This window comes from Lithohypha guttulata (assembly GCF_036872675.1).
Source record: "Lithohypha guttulata strain CCFEE 5908 chromosome Unknown scaffold_2, whole genome shotgun sequence".
Lineage (NCBI taxonomy): Eukaryota > Fungi > Ascomycota > Eurotiomycetes > Chaetothyriales > Trichomeriaceae > Lithohypha > Lithohypha guttulata.
Genome location: NW_027042751.1, coordinates 3,696,400 through 3,714,297, shown reverse-complemented (window position 1 = coordinate 3,714,297; position 17,898 = coordinate 3,696,400). Strand labels below are relative to the sequence as shown.

Sequence of the window (17,898 nt, the reverse complement as noted above, 5' to 3'; positions counted from 1 at the left end):
TCAGATGAATAGCTCCTGTTCAAAGCCATATTGAAGCTGGTTCCGCTCAAGCGCATCTCATCCGTCTGCAGCAAATTAGTGAAACCCACTATTCAACGAGAGCAGGTGATTGCTGGAAGACAAGGGACGCATCAGATGATTGAGCACCGAAGCAAAATCGACAAGGAATGTTTGGAACGGTGAGTCCTTGTTTAGCTGATAGCCTAAGCAGATGGTGTCTGGGCAATTCCTGGGGAACCCCAGATTGGATGTGTCTGGGGACGGATCTCCGCACCAAGCCTGCAGTTGTGAGTCGCCAAGTGCTCCTCGCTAGCAAATGACCCGATGCTCTAGGTGTCGCTTATACACAGAAGTTCATCGGAAGCCCCCTCTCTTGGGACTTGGAAGATCGACATATGCCATCTACCGGATTGAGATACACGTGAAGCACGTTTTCAGGTGAGATGATCAGCACTCGAGTGCTACCCTTCGCACAATATAATGCCGAGCATGATATGCGACCATCAGCTTCCTACTTCCCTGCCGTGCCGTTCCACATCGTCTCTTCTATATAATACAGGATTTCTCTTCCTCGGGTCTACTATTTTCTCCTGCTCCTGAATTCCCACAAGGCTAGAAACACACATTGCGATTAACATTCCTAGCTGTGAGGAACGAGGTTGGCCAGTACGATGAAATTCCTCCGAAAGACAAAATTCAAGGCAGACGATACTGCCAGGACTCGGGCAGCAGAGCTGACCCTTAAGCAGTCTATCTATCCAATATGTTTGGTACGCTATGATGGATACGCTATGCCGGGGTCACTGCTAATGACGCTTGTAAAGGTTACCATTTTGTTCTTTTTATGGGTACGTGGCACCGAAGGGAGCGCGAAACTTGTGGTAACAACGACAGGGTTTCTCCTATGGACTAATTGATACACTCAACAAACATTTCCAAACCACATTGGGCATTACAAGAGCGAGGTCTTCGGGTCTGCAAGCAGCATATTTCGGAGCATATCCGTTAGGTACGTGGCGGAACAGTCCTAAACGATATTGTTCTGTGGCTGACGGAGAGAAACAGCTTCCTTAGGCCACGCGAATTGGATTTTACGAAAATTTGGCTTCAAGGCGTGCTTCATCTGGGGTCTGTGCATCTATGGTATCGGCTGCTTGATTACCTGGCCATGCCTGATCTATCGGTCCTTCGGCGGCTTTTGTGCTGCTACATTCATCATTGGTAATGGCCTGGGATCGCTTGAAACGGCTGCCAACCCCTATATTACGATTTGCGGGCCCCCGAAATACTCAGAGATCCGCATCAACATCAGTCAAGCTTTCAATGGGATTGGTAGGTTTGCTTGCGAGTATGTTTTGTCTCTCTACTGACACTCTTATCAGGAACGGTCGTGAGTCCTGTGCTTGCGTCGTATGTGTTCTTCAACCACGTGCAGGATTCGCCCTCAGCTCTGACATCAGTGCAATGGACCTATCTCGCTATTGCTGTTTTCGTGTTCATTTTGGCTGTTGTGTTCTTCTTCTCACCAATACCCGAGATCACGGACGCAGACATGGCATTTCAAGCTGAAGAGACTCACGCCAATTCTGCAATCAAGCCATTCCGGAAGCAATACCGCCTCTTCCATGCGACATTCTGCCAGTTCTGTTACACTGGAGCTCAGGTTGCCATCGCAGGCTATTTCATCAACTACGTGACCGAAACGAGGGCGAATACGGACGCTGCTCTTGCGTCAAAGTTTCTCGCAGGCGCACAAGGTGCATTCACGGCCGGGCGATTTATAGGTTCTGGGCTAATGAAGTTTGTCAAGCCGAGATATGTCTATCTCGTTTATATGACGATGATCATTGTCTTCATCACGCCGTCTATCACGCAAAGAGGTAATACTGGCATGTCAATGCTGTATCTGACTCTTTTCTTCGAGAGCATTATTTTCCCGACCACAGTGGCACTTGGTATGAGAGGTCTCGGCAAATATTCCAAGCGAGGATCTGGCTTCATTGTGGGTGGCGTGGCAGGAGGTGCATGTGTGCCACCGCTGCTTGGTGTTGCTGCGGATCTTCAAAACAGCACAGCTATTGCAATGGCTGTGCCCCTAGCCTTCTTTATAGCTGCCTGGTCATACGCATTCTGTGTCAATTTTGTAGCAGCTTACCGTGGTCCGGTCGATTCACTTGGCGCAGCGAATATCGGCATCCAGAATGCGGGCAGTGACGAGGACAGTCCTCATGGCCACATAGAGACGGATATCGAGAAGTCAGGTGCCGAAGCAAACGAGCATGTTGGACGGTCACCGGTATACGAGAAAGCTGCTTAATTGTGGAGATGAACTAGTGGAACCATCTGACAGAACGGCCTAAAGGTGTGATGTGCTTTGAGAAAAATTCAATGCAGAATTAGTAGATAAGGAGAACATATCGGTGGCATGGTCATTTTATACCAAATAGCAAGGTGTTTGGGCCAGAGAGCAATGCCCATCGATTCGCACATTGCGTGCTTCCTAGCCATAAACATGACTTCGAGAGACGTGCTTTCGACTGGCAAGCTGGTTGCGATCGCTACACCCAAGATGAGGATAATGCTCAACGTGTCGATGATCACAACCTCGTTAACTACCATATCTTCGTGCTTATAGTGAACCGTAGAGATTCCAGTACGGTAGAACGCAACGCACCGAGGCGCTCGACATTCACATCGCTGGCCAGTGATCTCATTGGCAGCGCTGTACTCAGGAATGGATCGTTTGCTATTAGCACGAGCGAAGATTGACAACGTTCTACACTGCAACAGATAAAGACGCATATGCTGCGCTCTACAGAGAACCGTGTCAGACCGGAAGACCCTCCATGCACCTCAATCGATTGCTTAGAGGCAAACCTTCCCAGCAACAACTCTCCTTCTATAGTCCATGACCTCGCAGGGCGATGGGGCAGGTCAACCTCCTAATTTGCAATCCTCACTTCCTTCCCTCGACGTTCGAAAGATTAGAGCAATCGACGAATCGCCTGAAAATTCGACATCGAGCCTACCTTTCCGACCTGCCAGTCCGGCAGTCTTAGGGTCAAGATCTAGTACTCTATCTGGCTTTCTCTCGCGCTCAAACTCTCCAAACGGCAGGTCGTCACTGTCTTTGGCCCGCTTTGGGCGCTCTTCAACAGCCAGTCCACTATCCAGTGTCGCAGACGGCAATGACGAAATACGAACCTTGATTGTACGCTCTTTCTCGCCCGTCGTTGGCGTACTCGCTTCACGTGAAACGGATGCGCTGGCAGAAGAGAAAGGCTTCAAGAATGGGTTCGTGAGTCTGTTGCAGCCATATGGAGAGCGAATTACAGGGAAGGTGGTAGTAAGAGACAGCACAGGCGCAAGCCGCTCATGGGACGACTTTGGCGTCAAATTTGTCGGCCTAGGCGCTGCCGTTCAAGAGCGGGCTACGAAAGGATCTGAGATACTTGAGAATGTGGAAGACCTGATCGAACACTACCTAGAGCAGCATACTGGAGAATTTGTTGCTGGCTTTCAGGAAATATCGCCTTATTACCGACTGCTTCTCAGCAGACTTGCGTCTTCTCAACCACCATCTCAGCATGAAACTCTGTCACATCCCGTTGCTGCGATTATAGCTATTAGCTCATCTACAGCAAATCCAATAGAGACTCTTAGGAATCTTTACTCCCAAAGTGCGCAGGGCAGCTTTGCATCACCTCCTTACATCAACCCTGAATATTTGCGCTACTACCTGCTCGTCCACGATGATGACAAAGACGACCTTGCGAAGTCGTCAGCACTGTTCGATCAAATGAAGAGGCACTTTGGCCTGCATTGTCACCTGCTCAGACTTCGCTCTGCCATATGTGCACAAGATGACGAAGATGGGGAGGAAGTGCCACAACAAGAATGGATCGCGGCTTCGACAGAACTCTCTAAACTGCAAAAGACGACACAATTGATTGAGCTGGACGAAAATCCAATAGCCACAATTTTCTCGACAGATGCCGCGAACATACGCACTTTTGCTCGAGAACTTGTGTCACAATCCATCGTGCCACATATGGAGCAAAGGATCAGTCTATGGAACGAACAGATCGCGTCTCGCAGAAGGGGTATATCCGGTCGCTTCATGTCGCTCTCGAAACGTTGGGGTGGCATAGGCCTTGGATCATCGCGTAACTCTTCAGCGACCAGTCTTGCGGCTCCAACCTCGAGCAGTGGCAATTATGATTCTATACAAGGCTACTACCGTTGGGATACATCAGAGGCCTTTCTGCGCAAGATGGCAGATTTTGCTACTATGCTCAGAGATTATAAGCTTGCTGCGTCTACCTATGACATGCTCCGCTCAGACTACAGTAATGACAAAGCGTGGAAGTATTTGGCTGGTGTCAATGAGATGTGTAGCATAACGACTCTTCTCAATCCACTCCTCTCGAGCTCAACCACTTCCTCGAGCGGTAAATCCCTTCCAAAACTGGAAACCTTCGATACCATGCTCGAGGCTGCATCATATTCATACTTAACACGGTGCAATGAGCCTGCTCTAGCCTTGCGATGTGTTCTGCTTACTTGCGAGCTCCTAAAAGTCCGCGGTCGACTCGCATCCGAGCTAGCAAGCAAATGGGCCATCCGCACACTGGAAATGAATCTAGCACCTCAGAGCACGAACACTCACGTCCTCATCTCCGAGCGCATAGCAAGCTGTTACGCCGGTAATCGTCCCTCTTCCGCAGCAGCTACAACAGCCCACACCATATCTTCTAATAGCTATACACTCTCCCACCGCACGCGCCATGCAGCTCTATGGTCCCTAACCTCAGCCGAAGAATGGATGAAACTAGGCCGAGCACCCTTCGCAGCAGCCCGCATCGACGACGCCCAAGAACTCTACGAACGACTCAGACATCACGAAGCGGCAATGTACGGCTTCAAGGAGATGCATACCTTCATGAACGATCTCAGTCTCACGGTACGCATGAAACTCGGCCAGGCGAGACAGAGAGGTCTCAGTGGGACGAGTGCTACGGGGCGACTGGTTGAGCCCGATAGAGGAGATACTCCTGGCAGTACGGGTGATCCATTGGGTGCCGGTAGTATGGACGAGATCGAGGAACAGCCTCAGGTTGAGAAGATAGATACGAGACCGGTGAGGGGAGGGGGTGTTTATCATGGACATCATCGGAGTTTGACTCTGAACAATACTAGCGTGGCTGAACCGGTGGTGGCACTTGGACCGACGAGCCCGGTGAGGACGAGAGGGGACCCGCTTCAGGCTGATCAGGTCGATGATGGGTTTGAGTAGGGGTAGAGGTTGACGATGCACTTGTCGATAGACCCTGTCAATTTCAATGACTAGATTTTTTACTTCATGAAACATAACATTCAATTCCATGTGCATTCATTCTATGGGTATCATTCATGCAACTGTCTCGTTTCACGAAGTTCGTGCCTACCACATACCATTCCGCTTGCTTGCTTAATTTTGTCTAACGTTAACATAGAGCCTCATGGATTTGACAAACAAGAACGACCTTAATGATCATGTGGATCCTCCTGCTGCTGCGGCGGATCCAGTCTAATCATCGTATCTATCCTCATGATACTCACACAAGCCTCAACAGCACTCTTCAACTGCCGAATCTTACTCATACTCGGCTCCAGCACACCCAACTTGACCATATCCGCGACCTTGCCCTCTCTCAAGTTCAGGCCATAAGTCCGATAGCTGCGTTTTCGCGCAATATCTTTATCCTTTTCAGGGACGTTGACGTCGCCTTCCTGGACGCGCTGAGCGACGGCGTGGCGGATGCGTAGCTGAGCGACTAATTCTGAGGAGTCGAGGGCTGCGTTGACGGCGAGGGTCTTGGGGACGACAAGGAGGGATTGGCTGAATTCGCCGACTGCGAGTTGTTCGCGTGAGGCGATGGTTAGGGCGTATTCTTCGAGCCACATGTGGAGGGCGGTTTCGACAGCGCCGCCACCAGGGACGACGCTGCCGGATTCAAGTGTGCGTTTGACGGCTGAGAGGGAGTCGTGGACCGAGCGTTCCATTTCGTCGAGTTGGTAATCGTTGCTGCCGCGGAGGATGATGGAGGCGGAGGAGAAGGATTTTGTGCCTTTGACGAGGATGCATTCGTCGTCGGAGATGCGTTCTTGAACGACTTCTTCGGCGTGGCCGAGGGAGGAGGCTTCGAATTTCTCGTCGCCGTAGAGGTCGGAGAGAGTTGATATTAGGGTGGCACCGGTTGCTTTGGCGATGCGGCGGAGGTCTTCCTTTTTGCAGCGGCGAACGGCCATGGCACCACGCTCGATGAAGAGTTTCAAGCACATGTCGTCGATGCCCTTGGTGGTAAGAACGACATTGGCTCCGGATTTGAGGATCATCTCTACTCGCTCGAGGACGATACCTGCTTCACGTTCGCGGATCTTTTCGAGTTGCTGAGGGTCTTCGACGGTGATTTGAACGCCTAGTTTCATTCTTTCTTTCTGTAGGTTCATGTCTAATACAGCAATTTTGGCATCTGTTATTCTTGTCTTCATGGCCTGGGAGGCAACCGTGCAGTTGAGAGCGTATCCTTTGATGAGCATAGATTCTGTAGCAGATTTGCCATGTGCTTTCAGGATATTCACAGCCTTGACAGGGTACTTCGCAGGTTCTGAGGGTCGCTCGCGGTTTGTCGATTTGACCGAAAGCATGGCGTCAACGACCATGTTGGCGAAGAAGTCAGCGTCTGAGCCAATAATTTTGCTGGACATTGAGGTTTTGGCAATATTGACAAGAGGTTCGCGGCCAAGTTCACTGATATGGGTACTGATATTTTGCTGCATATACTTGACGGCTTCTCTTAATGCTAAGCGATATCCTGTTATGATGACGGTAGGGTGTATTCGGTTCTTCATTAGCTCGTTCGCTCTTCGAAGCAGTTCTGCTGCTATTAGGACGACTGAGGTTGTGCCATCTCCTACTTCTTTGTCTTGCTGCTGTGCCAAATCGACCAGAATCTTGCCAGCAGGATGTTCGACGTCCAGAAGGCTCAAAATAGTTGCGCCGTCATTTGTTACTGTCACATCGCCAATATCGTCCACCATCATTTTGTCCAGACCCGAAGGACCAAAAGAGCTCTTGACCACATTTGCTATTTGACCAGTGGCCAGGACGCATTGATCCCTTACATCCGAGCCTGATATCTTCGAACCACCCAAGAATAGTGTCCCTGCATTTCGTGGTGCCTCGAAGAGACCCGCCATGGTGATTGTATTGTCTTCGGCTTCGAGTGGTGGTCGCTGTAGGAATGGTTAACACAGCGAGAGGTGAGTTTGCTAGCGTCTCGATGGGAGAAAATCCTTGATATCTGCCGCAATTGCCGATTGACAAGAGTCGTGGTAAAGTGGTCGTTGTCGGCAAAGAAATGTTCACAAGGCTCTCATCAAAATTTACTTTACAATCCGTTAATAGGCGGAATTGTACCTGCAGAAGTCCCCCAGGAAGTCTTGGCTAACTAGCGCCTCAGACGCCTACTAGGCCGCCAACTTTACGAGCAGGTGTCTCGAGACTGCGGGGCACGCAACTGCTGGGTCGCGACTTATTCGAAACAGTCACGCTTCCCACAGCAGGACTGTACGCCCTCCAATACCTCTGAAAATCCATCTCAACTGTTAATATACGATTGGGATCTAGTGAACACAAACGCACGTGCCATCTCCTTCGAGTGCGGGGTGGAGGCCTGTTGTTGTCCACTCACATCTGTACCTGTGATACCCTTGCAGCAGGAGAAGAAACACTGAATACTGGCTCATACTTCTTCGACTCACCGGCTCAAAGACCATAAGCAATACCTTTACACTCCTTATAGTGCTCCTTCCACTCAATTGTTCAAAATGTCCACTTCAGAACAGGCAGACCTCGCCGTGAGGGAGAAACCAGGTGACATCGACTTCGAAGCCAGTCAGCAAGCAAAAAAGCAGAAACAAGAGAAGAAGAAGGACAAGCCAGTAGGCAAAGCCGAAGCCAATCTACCAGGCAAAGTTGGTGGTGGTGGAAAGAAAAAGAAAATGGAAGGAGCTGCATTAATAGGTATTGATGTCGCGAAAGAGGACGACTTCTCAGAATGGTACCAGCAGGTCTTGACAAAGGGCGACATGCTCGATTACTATGACATCTCTGGCTGCTACATCCTCAAGCCTGCCTCTCAATTCGTGTGGGACGAGGTTCGAGCCTGGTTCGACGCAAAGATCAAGCAGATGGGTGTCAAGAATTGCTCCTTCCCCTTGTTTGTTTCGGAAGACGTCCTAAATAAAGAGAAGTCACACATTGAGGGCTTCGCCGCCGAAGTTGCTTGGGTCACACATGGTGGTAGCACTAAGCTCGAGAAGAAGATCGCCATCCGTCCTACCTCCGAGACTGTCATGTACCCATACTACGCCAAATGGATTCAGAGTTACCGGGATCTTCCCTTGAAGCTGAACCAGTGGAACTCGGTCGTCAGATGGGAGTTCAAGCACCCTCAACCATTTCTGCGAACGAGAGAATTTCATTGGCAGGAAGGGCATACAGCGCACTTGACCAAAGCGGAAGCTGACAAGGAGGTCTTAGAGATTCTCGAGCACTATGCTCACGTCTACGAGCAGCTGTTAGCTGTTCCCGTCATGCGTGGCAAGAAGACCGACAAGGAGAGATTTGCGGGTGGTCTGTACACTACTACTGTCGAAGGCTACATTCCAACCACAGGAAGAGGTATCCAGGGAGGTACATCACATTGTCTAGGTCAGAATTTCAGCAAGATGTTCGGCATCACCGTACAAGATCCAGCCACCAAACCAGACGAGAAGAAGGATCCTCTCTTCGTGTGGCAGAACTCCTGGGGCTTGTCTACGCGTGTTATTGGTGTTATGGTCATGATTCATGGCGACAACCGAGGTCTTGTCATGCCTCCAAGAATCGCTGAGGTCCAGGTGGTCATCGTTCCAGTCGGCGTAACGGCAAAGATGGGCGAGGAGGACAGACAAACACTATACAAGGAGATTGAAGGCCTACAAGCGGTTCTGCGTGCAGTCGGCGTCCGTTGCGAGGCAGATTTCAGAGACGGCTATTCTCCAGGTTGGAAATTTAATGACTGGGAGCTCAAAGGTGTTCCCCTGAGGCTTGAGTTCGGCCCAGGAGAAAGCAAGGGTCACTTTGTGACCACCTCACGAAGAGATTTGCCCAAGGAGGATAGCAAAGGACAAATCGCCATTACAGAACTGAATACCCAAATTCCAGAACTCCTCGAGAAGATTCAAGCTGATCTGTATGCACGAGCCGACGAAAAATTTAAATCTCATGTCAAGCACATCACGAACTGGGACGACTTCGTTCCTGCATTGAACGACAAGAATGTTTGCTTGATCCCCCACTGTTTGACTGAGGAATGCGAGGACCAGATCAAGGATCTCAGTGCAAGGAAAGCAGAAGAACAAAGTGGTGTGCCTCAAGATGAGCGTGCTCCAAGTATGGGTGCAAAGAGCTTGTGTATTCCTTTCGATCAGCCAGCGGGTGTTGAGAAGGGCGTCACCAAATGCACAAACCCTCAATGTAGCAAGACTGCTGAGGCGTGGTGCCTGTTCGGACGATCCTATTAAAGGAGTATGAGAAAGCACGAACTGTTACAAGCCACATGATTCTCCTGTGGAGGCAGCAACGAGCAGAAAGGTCGCTGAGGCTGACATCTGCAGACCACGAGGCTGAGAGCATGACAGTGATGACACGAAGCGAATGAGACCATGAGCGATGTTGAACCAACGCAAGTAAGTCATATCAGTAGTGATACTGTAGAACTTGAACGGAGAAAAGTGTCTTGCTTCCAACTAAAGCCTGCTCACGTGACAAAATTGCTCTCTTTTTGTGTCTACTGCTTTGGTGGTTCAGTGGCTGAACCGCAGATTTCCATGACTCTTTTACACATTCACCTGTTCAATCCACACAATCGAAGCAACTCAGTGCCAACCTTGAACGTTCTTGTAGCTATGATAATTCTCTCCGAACATGGCGCAAAGCCTAGACCAGCTTATTGATTTTCTGCTTGAAGAAATTGCGCTCGGTGGTGATCAAGGTAAGTTTTCTCTCATTGTCATGGCTTTTCGCGGCTGAAGAAAATGCCGAAAGTCGTTCAGTCGGTCGGCCGTAGCATTGCTCGCCTTCCTGTTTCTTTATTCGGTCAACGTGCCTGGTTCCAAAGTAGCTATACTCAGCGACAACTGGCACAGCTTCATCACTAACATTTCGTTCTTTCAGGTGTGACTATTACAGATGTTGCTCGCTACGCAAATCGTTTTTATGCCCCACCTCAACCACCATTAACATCGACATCAACCACTTCCAATCACAAAGTCGACAAGCAATTCATAGCGAAGATCTGGCAATGGCTGACAAGACATGAGGACGTTATCGTTCTCGGAAACGAGGACTACGGCGCCTTGTCACTCGCTGAACTAGAGAATCGGTTTCCAAACATCCTTGCTGAAATACCAGATTCATCATCCCAGCCTCAACTACAACAAGGAGATGATCCATTCCCTCCAGCGACTATTTCTGCTGAAGAGGCTTCTGATTCTAAAGACGAACCAAGGATTAGCGTCACGTTGACACGCATCTATCATGCAATCTGCGGTCACGGTCCCGATCCTAGCAAAGTCCCTACAACCGAATTTGCCCTGCTTTGCGTGATTGCACGCTCTGGGCACGATGGCATTCTTCAAGGCCCATTGACCAGAATAACTGGACAGGACAAGCGTTCTGTACCACAACGTACCGACCGTCTACACCAGAAAGGATATATTGTGAAAAAAGCTGCCTACCTCAAGAATGGTCAGAAGACAAGCAGGCTCACTCTTCGTCGATTTGTTAATGAAGCACTGGCAGCGACCACTCCATATCCTGACGATTCACTTACTCTGAAAGAACTTACTTTGCAGACCTTTGATGTACTGAAACAAAATAGCTCTGTTACCTTAGACGAGCTCGCCGCAGCATTAAACGTGAAAGAGCCTGGTCAACGGCGTATCCTTGGTCAGGTCGTTGACCAACTCGTCACGAAACAATGTCTTGAGCTTACACAAGCGACAGCCGACTCCAACCACGATGTTGGTAAACCTCAGAAATGCTTGCAAGTCCTGCGAGAACTGGCCGATACAGACTGGCAAACGCACGACGGAGACGACCTTGATTTCGAGAAGACAGTCAAGCAAGCAATCGCCACAGTAACGATAAAACCTAGCCTCGTCGTGAACAACGCTTCTGCATATGATGTAGAAGAACCAAGCAGCAGTGCAAATTGTACCAACGAAGCTGCCCTCCGACCACGATGGAATCCAGACAGGCAACTGCCCAACATTTTGCACGACTTGGCAGATAATGCTGGTCATAAAGGCATTACGAACATAGAAGCTCGACAGCACATCACTGGCCTTGCAGTTAGGAGAATGTTAGAGTCGGCCCTCACACGTTTATCTCATGCCTCATTACAAAGTCAGCCTCCGGCGCTTCGCAACCTAGCACTAGTCAGGTCGCACGAAACGGAAGACACGATCTCTCGATATGTCCATCGTACGTTTGCCTCCTACAATGGTATGGTTCAAGCTGGACAGGCAGATTGGGCGGCTGTCACTGGCGGCAAGGAAACAATGAAAGAGCCTACAACAATGCTTGCAAACGATCCTAAGTCGGGGTTCGATGAGGAGACGTTCGGTTTCTTACGCCGCACAAAACCAAGAATGCAGATACAAAATGGACAGGTAGAACTCGAAGAAATTGTCAAACTTTCTGGTGCTAGGTCACTGGAACTGCGTGCTGGTGAAGTGAAGATAGGCGAAACATCCACTGGTAGTGTTGTTCTCTCTACCGTGTCGGAGATACGGCAGCCAACCGCTCCGCGAGCAGCTAAAGCCCCAAAGCCAGCTCAGATGCCAAAGCGTACCTATGTCGCGAAGCCCAAACCATTCAGGCAAATTAGACAAGGACGACCTCGGAAGTTTGTTCGTGGCACGGAGGAATTCTGGAGAGACATGATGAAACTCAAGAAAGAGCAAGATAAGTCTGCTTTCTCTACACCTACAAACCTTGTAGGTACTACACAAGACCCTGATGTCCTCATGTGGTTCAATCAGAGACCTGCCGATTTCGATGATACGCTTTTGCAAGCCGTGGAACACGACTTGCCAGTACCATCGACGCCCCAGGATGTTAACCAATCATGGATCGACAAAATGAAGAGATACTTGCGGAGGAACAGCTCGGGACTTCATCTGACACCTGCAGGGGCTACGAAAGTGCTCCGGGGACACAAAAGCTTCATTGCCACAATTCGATCAAGCCGTCTTTCTGATGTTGACTTCTCCGAGTTCAGGAAGCCAGCTACAGTACTATTCCTTTCTTCGAGCGCAGCACACACAATTCGCTGCTATGGTTTAGATCCGTGGGTTAATTCAGGCATTTGGACGCTTATGTGGAGGGCGAATACATTGAAGCGTGACTATTCAGAGATAGAGCTAGCGAATGAGGGCCAGGGCTCAACGAGAGCTTCAGCTAGACCTTTACCTCAGTCTACCAAATCCCAAGGCCGCACGTCTAGAAACAGCTCTATATCACAACGTGACGTTTCCTCTGAACAGGTCCTGTCCAAGGATGCGTCATCTGGCAAATCAGCTAGACCGCAGAGGAAGAGGAAGCGAAAAGAGAGCACGCCTGTTGCCGAAGTCGACAAAGAGCAAGTCGACCCAGGTCCGGGAGAACCAAGAAGAAAGGTCCCCAAGATCGTCAATGCAACCAACGGCGTGACTTCAGCATCAAATGCCAACCTCGATATTGAGCAGACACACACTACCAACGTCAATACGATACCCTCTCCACAATCAACGTTCGGTGCCATGCTTTCTGATATCGTACCTCATGGATTGGACAACGCTCTCGTCCATTCTTTGACCGCTGAGACGGTCAAAGACACGACAATACCAACTGCAAGCAAAAGCACAGGTAGAGGTATCAGCCCACGTCGCACCTGCAGAAACGACAGCAATCAGGAGTTGGATATCCGATCCTCTATCCGTCAGCACGCTGTGGAGAACGTTTCAGAGCCAAGACCTTCGCCTGGACCCAATGTCGCAGATGTTGAGACGGAGAGTGCTAAGGCTGTCTCTGAAACTGTCACTTCATCCTTGACCGATGTGTCCTTTGCGCAGCCCCCAAATCTTGAGAAATCGAATACTCAATTGCAAATAGAGCCGCAGGAAGGTCTGTCTGATTTTCCTGCGATTTCTCTACAGGATCTACCAGAAGAACCACAAGTAGCATCCAGCGTCTTCGCTGCTGGACCCGCAAGCTCGATACGCGAGAATACTCCGAGCTCTCAGCTGGCAGCGAGAAGGTCGTCGACCCCTCGGTTAAACGGTGATAATACCGTTCTACTAACCACACCGAGAGACGAAAGTGCCAAAAAGAAAAAGACATATCCAAAGCCTGCTGCGGGTCCGGGTGTCTTGACAGGTCTCAAGGCGGCACCGATCTATCAGAAAATCATATTAGAAATGATTCAGCTCTGTGGTGGTGTTGCTCCTGACAGTGTGTCTGTCCTCAAAAGAGCAATGAAAGCGACATGTATTGAGGCACGAGTCGACCATAACATGGGTGTGAAGGCGCTTAGAACTGCGATAAACAAGTTGACCAAGGATCGAAAGATTAAGCACATGAAATTTGCCTTTCAAAGCAATGGACAAAACCATTTCAAAACCATACTAGCTTTGCCAGATATTCAGGTTGAAGATAGCCAATTCAGAAAAATGTCACAACAAATCAGCAAATTGCCAGTTGATGAAGATTACATGCCCTCGGAACTCGAGGCTGAGTATAATCGGCAGCCGTCAGACAATGGAAGGCAGGATCTTATCCAGGAGGAAGGTAAAGAGGTCTTCATGCCTGCAGACCAAGCTTTACGAAGCAGGCATGTTCGCGACGGCGATCGTGCGGCTAGCATTGTTTCATCTTCTGGCCGAAGAAGTTTGTCCCCTTTACCAACGATTACATCCAATACTGGATTCCTGACTTTAAAAGTGCCGGAAATCGGGACAATTAGAAGTTCTACTGACTTCACCAGTCACTATTTTAGCTTACCAGCTCAACCAGAGCCTATTCGTTTCACGGCAGACGCCAATGCTGCTGCCACAGAAACAGCGGCGCCACTTCCTACTTCTCTGCGAAGAAGTGGCGTTCGTATACCTCGTAATAGCTCTTACCAACCTGGACAGCGGAAGATACAGTGGCGCATACCAAAACGAACTGTGCTGCCGAAGAGTCTTAAAGCTATTTTATCTCAAGCTTGCCAGGATGATGAAGTCCACTTTGAAGACGACAGCGGAGATCAGCTGCCAGATGATGGAGAACCTTCCACTCAGTCGAGCTTTCTTCACTCCATCTGTCACGTTGGCGCTTTTGAACTTCGAAACTGGGACGATCTGCAGGAACGAAAACCTGGACAGTGGAACTTTATCAATTTCATGCTACCAAAGAAGGAAGCAATTTACATTCCTTGCCAAGAAGAATTACAATTTTACCTAGTTCATTTCACGCTCAATGCTGCAGGAGAAGTCCTGGAAACCGAGGAACCGCTGCCTGAACCTGCATCGTGGGACGTCTTCTCTACAATTGTGACGCAGGCTCGTGCCAAGCAAAAGAAGATTGATCAGATCGCAGAGAAACACAAGCGCAAGCGCAAATTCCAAGAAGTTGAATTCGACAATGACGAGTCGGATTTTGCGGACTCTGAAGCTGAAGATGTACCGAGCAAAAAAGCTCGTCGACGGACACGACCTGCTAAAGAACCGAAGCAGCGAGTAGCCCACACGGAGAACGACAAACGTAAGATGAAGCGTGGACATATCATTCCGCGAGGCACAGGAATGAGAAATGTGTCCAAAGAGATGGCACATCGAATATCTCTGGCCTTTGTTGTGGCAAGAGTGCTTGCTGGTGGGCTTGACAAGCACATTGATTTCAGTCTAGTAAATCGCATGGTACCTTCGGAGACCGAGGCAATTCTGCAGGAACGCTGGAAGGTACTAGGAACAAGATACAACAACGACATTGATACTTGTATTGCCAAATTTCAGACCAAATACCTTGACGCTCTGGCTGACGACAAGGTACCAATGATTGACTACTCCGATTTCGAGAATAGTGACTGGAATGGCATCCTGAATTGGGCTGTGGAGAATATCAGCACCGACATGGATGACGTTCTTCCGGATCTTCCTCCGACTCGAGAGGAATTATTAGCAATCAAGAACATCGAGATACCTGAATCAAGACCTGTACGAAACCTTTTTAACCAGTCTCTCAGCTATACCATTACGTCTAAGGAGGAGGCATGGGCATCTGCAGTGATGGGTATAGTACCAAACGCTCTTCCTGACGTCGCTGGCGAAGTCCTAGAACCAAAATTCTGCATTGAAGATGATTATACAGATATTGCTCTTTTTAGAGCGAGATCATGGGTACTTGCTGCAGTCCTAACTTCGCAGGAGGACTTCAATTCCGTGAAGACCGCAGCGAAGCTAAACAAGCTAGCAGTGAACAAACGCGAATTAGAGACACTGCTGAGTACTGTGACGAAGAAAATGCAGGCTGACAAGATTATCGTCCGAGAACGTAGTGGTGATGCAGTCACGACACTGAACGGCACGACATACTCTGGTACTCATGGCTGGAAGATCTGTACTAAGTGGTTCGATAAGTTTGAGTCAAACCGACACATCTCGGCAACTATGCTCAAAGACGCTGCACGATACAAACTGGAAGTACTTGATGTAGCTTTCGCTGGCGGACAGCGTGTGATACTGGAAAAGTCGCCTCACATCAAGGACGGCGCCATGATTGCAGTACTGAACCTCTTGCATGCTGGCATGTTGCAGATCAAGCCTGGTTATGATGTGCCAGCGTCGCGATACGGGCTCGACTACGAGGAGCAAGGCTACAAGACAAGGTCTATGGATCGAGATGTTATGTCCTTCACAACGCTATTGGAAGCTTCACCAAGCTATGTCTTTGGTGATTTTATTGCCAAAGATCGTGCTATACCTGGAAGTGGTCTTGCTGAAGAGGATGAAATGTGCTTAATTCCAGCCTGGTTTGATATCAATCATAAATTCCTCCCACAAATCTGGGAATCCATCCTCGGAGCTGTTGTGGGAATCATCTCAGTTCGACCTGGCGTTTCAAGCATCGAGATCGTCCGAACATTGAACTGGGCACTCTCTGTTCATGATCTTGAGCTCATCGTCCAGTACATGCTGGGCTGTAACATTATCGAGAAGACGTGTACAGGATGGACTACAACGGCATGGTGGTGGCTTGCTGTGGGTTGTGGATTGGGACACAGCCATGGCGTTCAATGGAAATTTTGATAACCCGCGAATGAGAGCAGTGGTCTGACGAGGAACGAAAAGTTGTGTATAGTCACAGATAATGGAGATATGAGGAGGTCTGGGTTTGGTGATTGACGCTGTTGTACTCATTGAGAACAAGATACCCCTGCATTGAGCGGCGCTTCTGAGGATTTTTCAAGAGTAGATCTGAATGATTGATTCATCTGCAATTACAATCTCTAATTTCAAACAAAATGCTCTCCTCATCTTCCGAATTGAAGTCTCGAAAAGTAGGACCCTGAAACACAATGACAGGTTGCACGGACACGGTCGTGGTTAACACGCGAGGATGAGGTGAATTTAATTGTACGACGCGTCTTTTTCCCTCTTGACTCGCCCTGTTTGACATAACTCCTAAAATCTGCAATTTCAATACCTGATAATGCTTTCGGCGATCTATCTACGTATACCGATACACCAGATTCAAAGACTGAGAAAACACCACGACCTGGTCACCTTTGAGACGATGTGATTACTCTGTGATAGGCTGCTGCTATGCCAAAGAAAAAGAATCGAGCCAGAACAAGTTCTCACAGTAGAAGTAGGGGATACGTACAGTACGTATCCTTTCCACTCCTTTAATTCTAGTCGACTGCGAAAAACCTGCATTGCATGCATAATAGGCAACCTGTCCCTGCTGTACGATGACCACTCCTCCACTTCCACCTCGACGCCTTCTGCCGTGCAACCACAACACAAGAAAATCGCGTTGTTCATGTAATGAGACATGCATACTGTACACAGGTTTTCGTGATAAGATGCAGAGCCGTTGAGTCGCGTCCGGGTTCAGAGAGAAGATGTTTCCAAACATTCCTTCTGGAAGTTAATGGGATATGCACGTACCAACCTTTTCTGCCTCGTGTATGTGCGTGTGTGTGTTACCAAGATTAGCTCCATATGCTGTGGTTGCTAAGGTGAGGATTTTATTAAGCCGCATGAGTGTACGTGTTGGACTGTGCACTGACTGCTGTTGAGACCTATTAACACCTTTTCTTTCTTTCTGTCTTTTCTCTCTTTCGCTTTTAAGAGATAATTCTGCTTGTAATGAGCTTTGTCGATTAGTGAAGGATGGCTATTTATTCGCTAGCGATTCCTTTTCCAGGTGTGTAAAGAAAGACAGGTGGCAGGAGATAGTTCACACAATTCGTTGCTCGAGACTGGCGGAAGCCCGATCAACGCCATTGGACCAGCTGATGTTGAATATCAAGTCGTTGAATCAAGCTGAAGATACACACTCGTTCTCTTGACCTTAGCAACGGTATATTCATACCCAGACAATCCTCTCTTATGCAGCAGTACATCAACAGCTTCTGCAATATCCTCAACAGCAAACCGATAAGCAAGCAAACAACCTCACCACCAAGCTGCATCCCATCCATCTCTTACACACGCAGATAACGAGCTTCCACAACTAAATCTGCCGTCCTTCCGTTCGAACAACCCGGAATACATACA

At 48.9% G+C, this 17,898-nt stretch overlaps 5 protein-coding genes across 5 annotated transcripts; 4 read left to right on the top strand and 1 right to left on the bottom strand.

The window, feature by feature from the left end:
- Positions 1–809: 809 nt before the first annotated feature.
- On the top strand, positions 810–2,317 carry LTR64_003467 (uncharacterized protein; the record flags this gene model as incomplete). The annotated part of the gene is made up of 4 exons (XM_064897823.1): positions 810–848; positions 895–1,009; positions 1,066–1,332; positions 1,383–2,317. The coding sequence occupies 4 exons, from the start codon at positions 810–812 to the stop codon at positions 2,315–2,317; spliced, it is 1,356 nt and encodes a 451-aa protein (XP_064756773.1).
- Positions 2,318–2,908: 591 nt separating this feature from the next.
- On the top strand, positions 2,909–5,296 carry LTR64_003466 (uncharacterized protein; the record flags this gene model as incomplete). The annotated part of the gene is made up of 1 exon (XM_064897822.1): positions 2,909–5,296. One exon carries the CDS (start codon positions 2,909–2,911, stop codon positions 5,294–5,296), a length of 2,388 nt encoding a protein of 795 aa, XP_064756772.1.
- Positions 5,297–5,526: 230 nt separating this feature from the next.
- cct1 (chaperonin-containing T-complex alpha subunit Cct1) lies at positions 5,527–7,242 on the bottom strand (the record flags this gene model as incomplete). Its single annotated transcript, XM_064897821.1, has 1 exon — positions 5,527–7,242. One exon carries the CDS (start codon positions 7,240–7,242, stop codon positions 5,527–5,529), a length of 1,716 nt encoding a protein of 571 aa, XP_064756771.1.
- Positions 7,243–7,872: 630 nt separating this feature from the next.
- LTR64_003464 (uncharacterized protein) lies at positions 7,873–9,612 on the top strand (the record flags this gene model as incomplete). Its single annotated transcript, XM_064897820.1, is given in 2 exon segments — positions 7,873–8,740; positions 8,759–9,612. The coding sequence occupies 2 exon segments, from the start codon at positions 7,873–7,875 to the stop codon at positions 9,610–9,612; spliced, it is 1,722 nt and encodes a 573-aa protein (XP_064756770.1).
- Positions 9,613–10,015: 403 nt separating this feature from the next.
- Positions 10,016–16,422, top strand: LTR64_003463 (uncharacterized protein; the record flags this gene model as incomplete). Its single annotated transcript, XM_064897819.1, has 2 exons — positions 10,016–10,082; positions 10,265–16,422. The coding sequence occupies 2 exons, from the start codon at positions 10,016–10,018 to the stop codon at positions 16,420–16,422; spliced, it is 6,225 nt and encodes a 2,074-aa protein (XP_064756769.1).
- Positions 16,423–17,898: the final 1,476 nt, after the last annotated feature.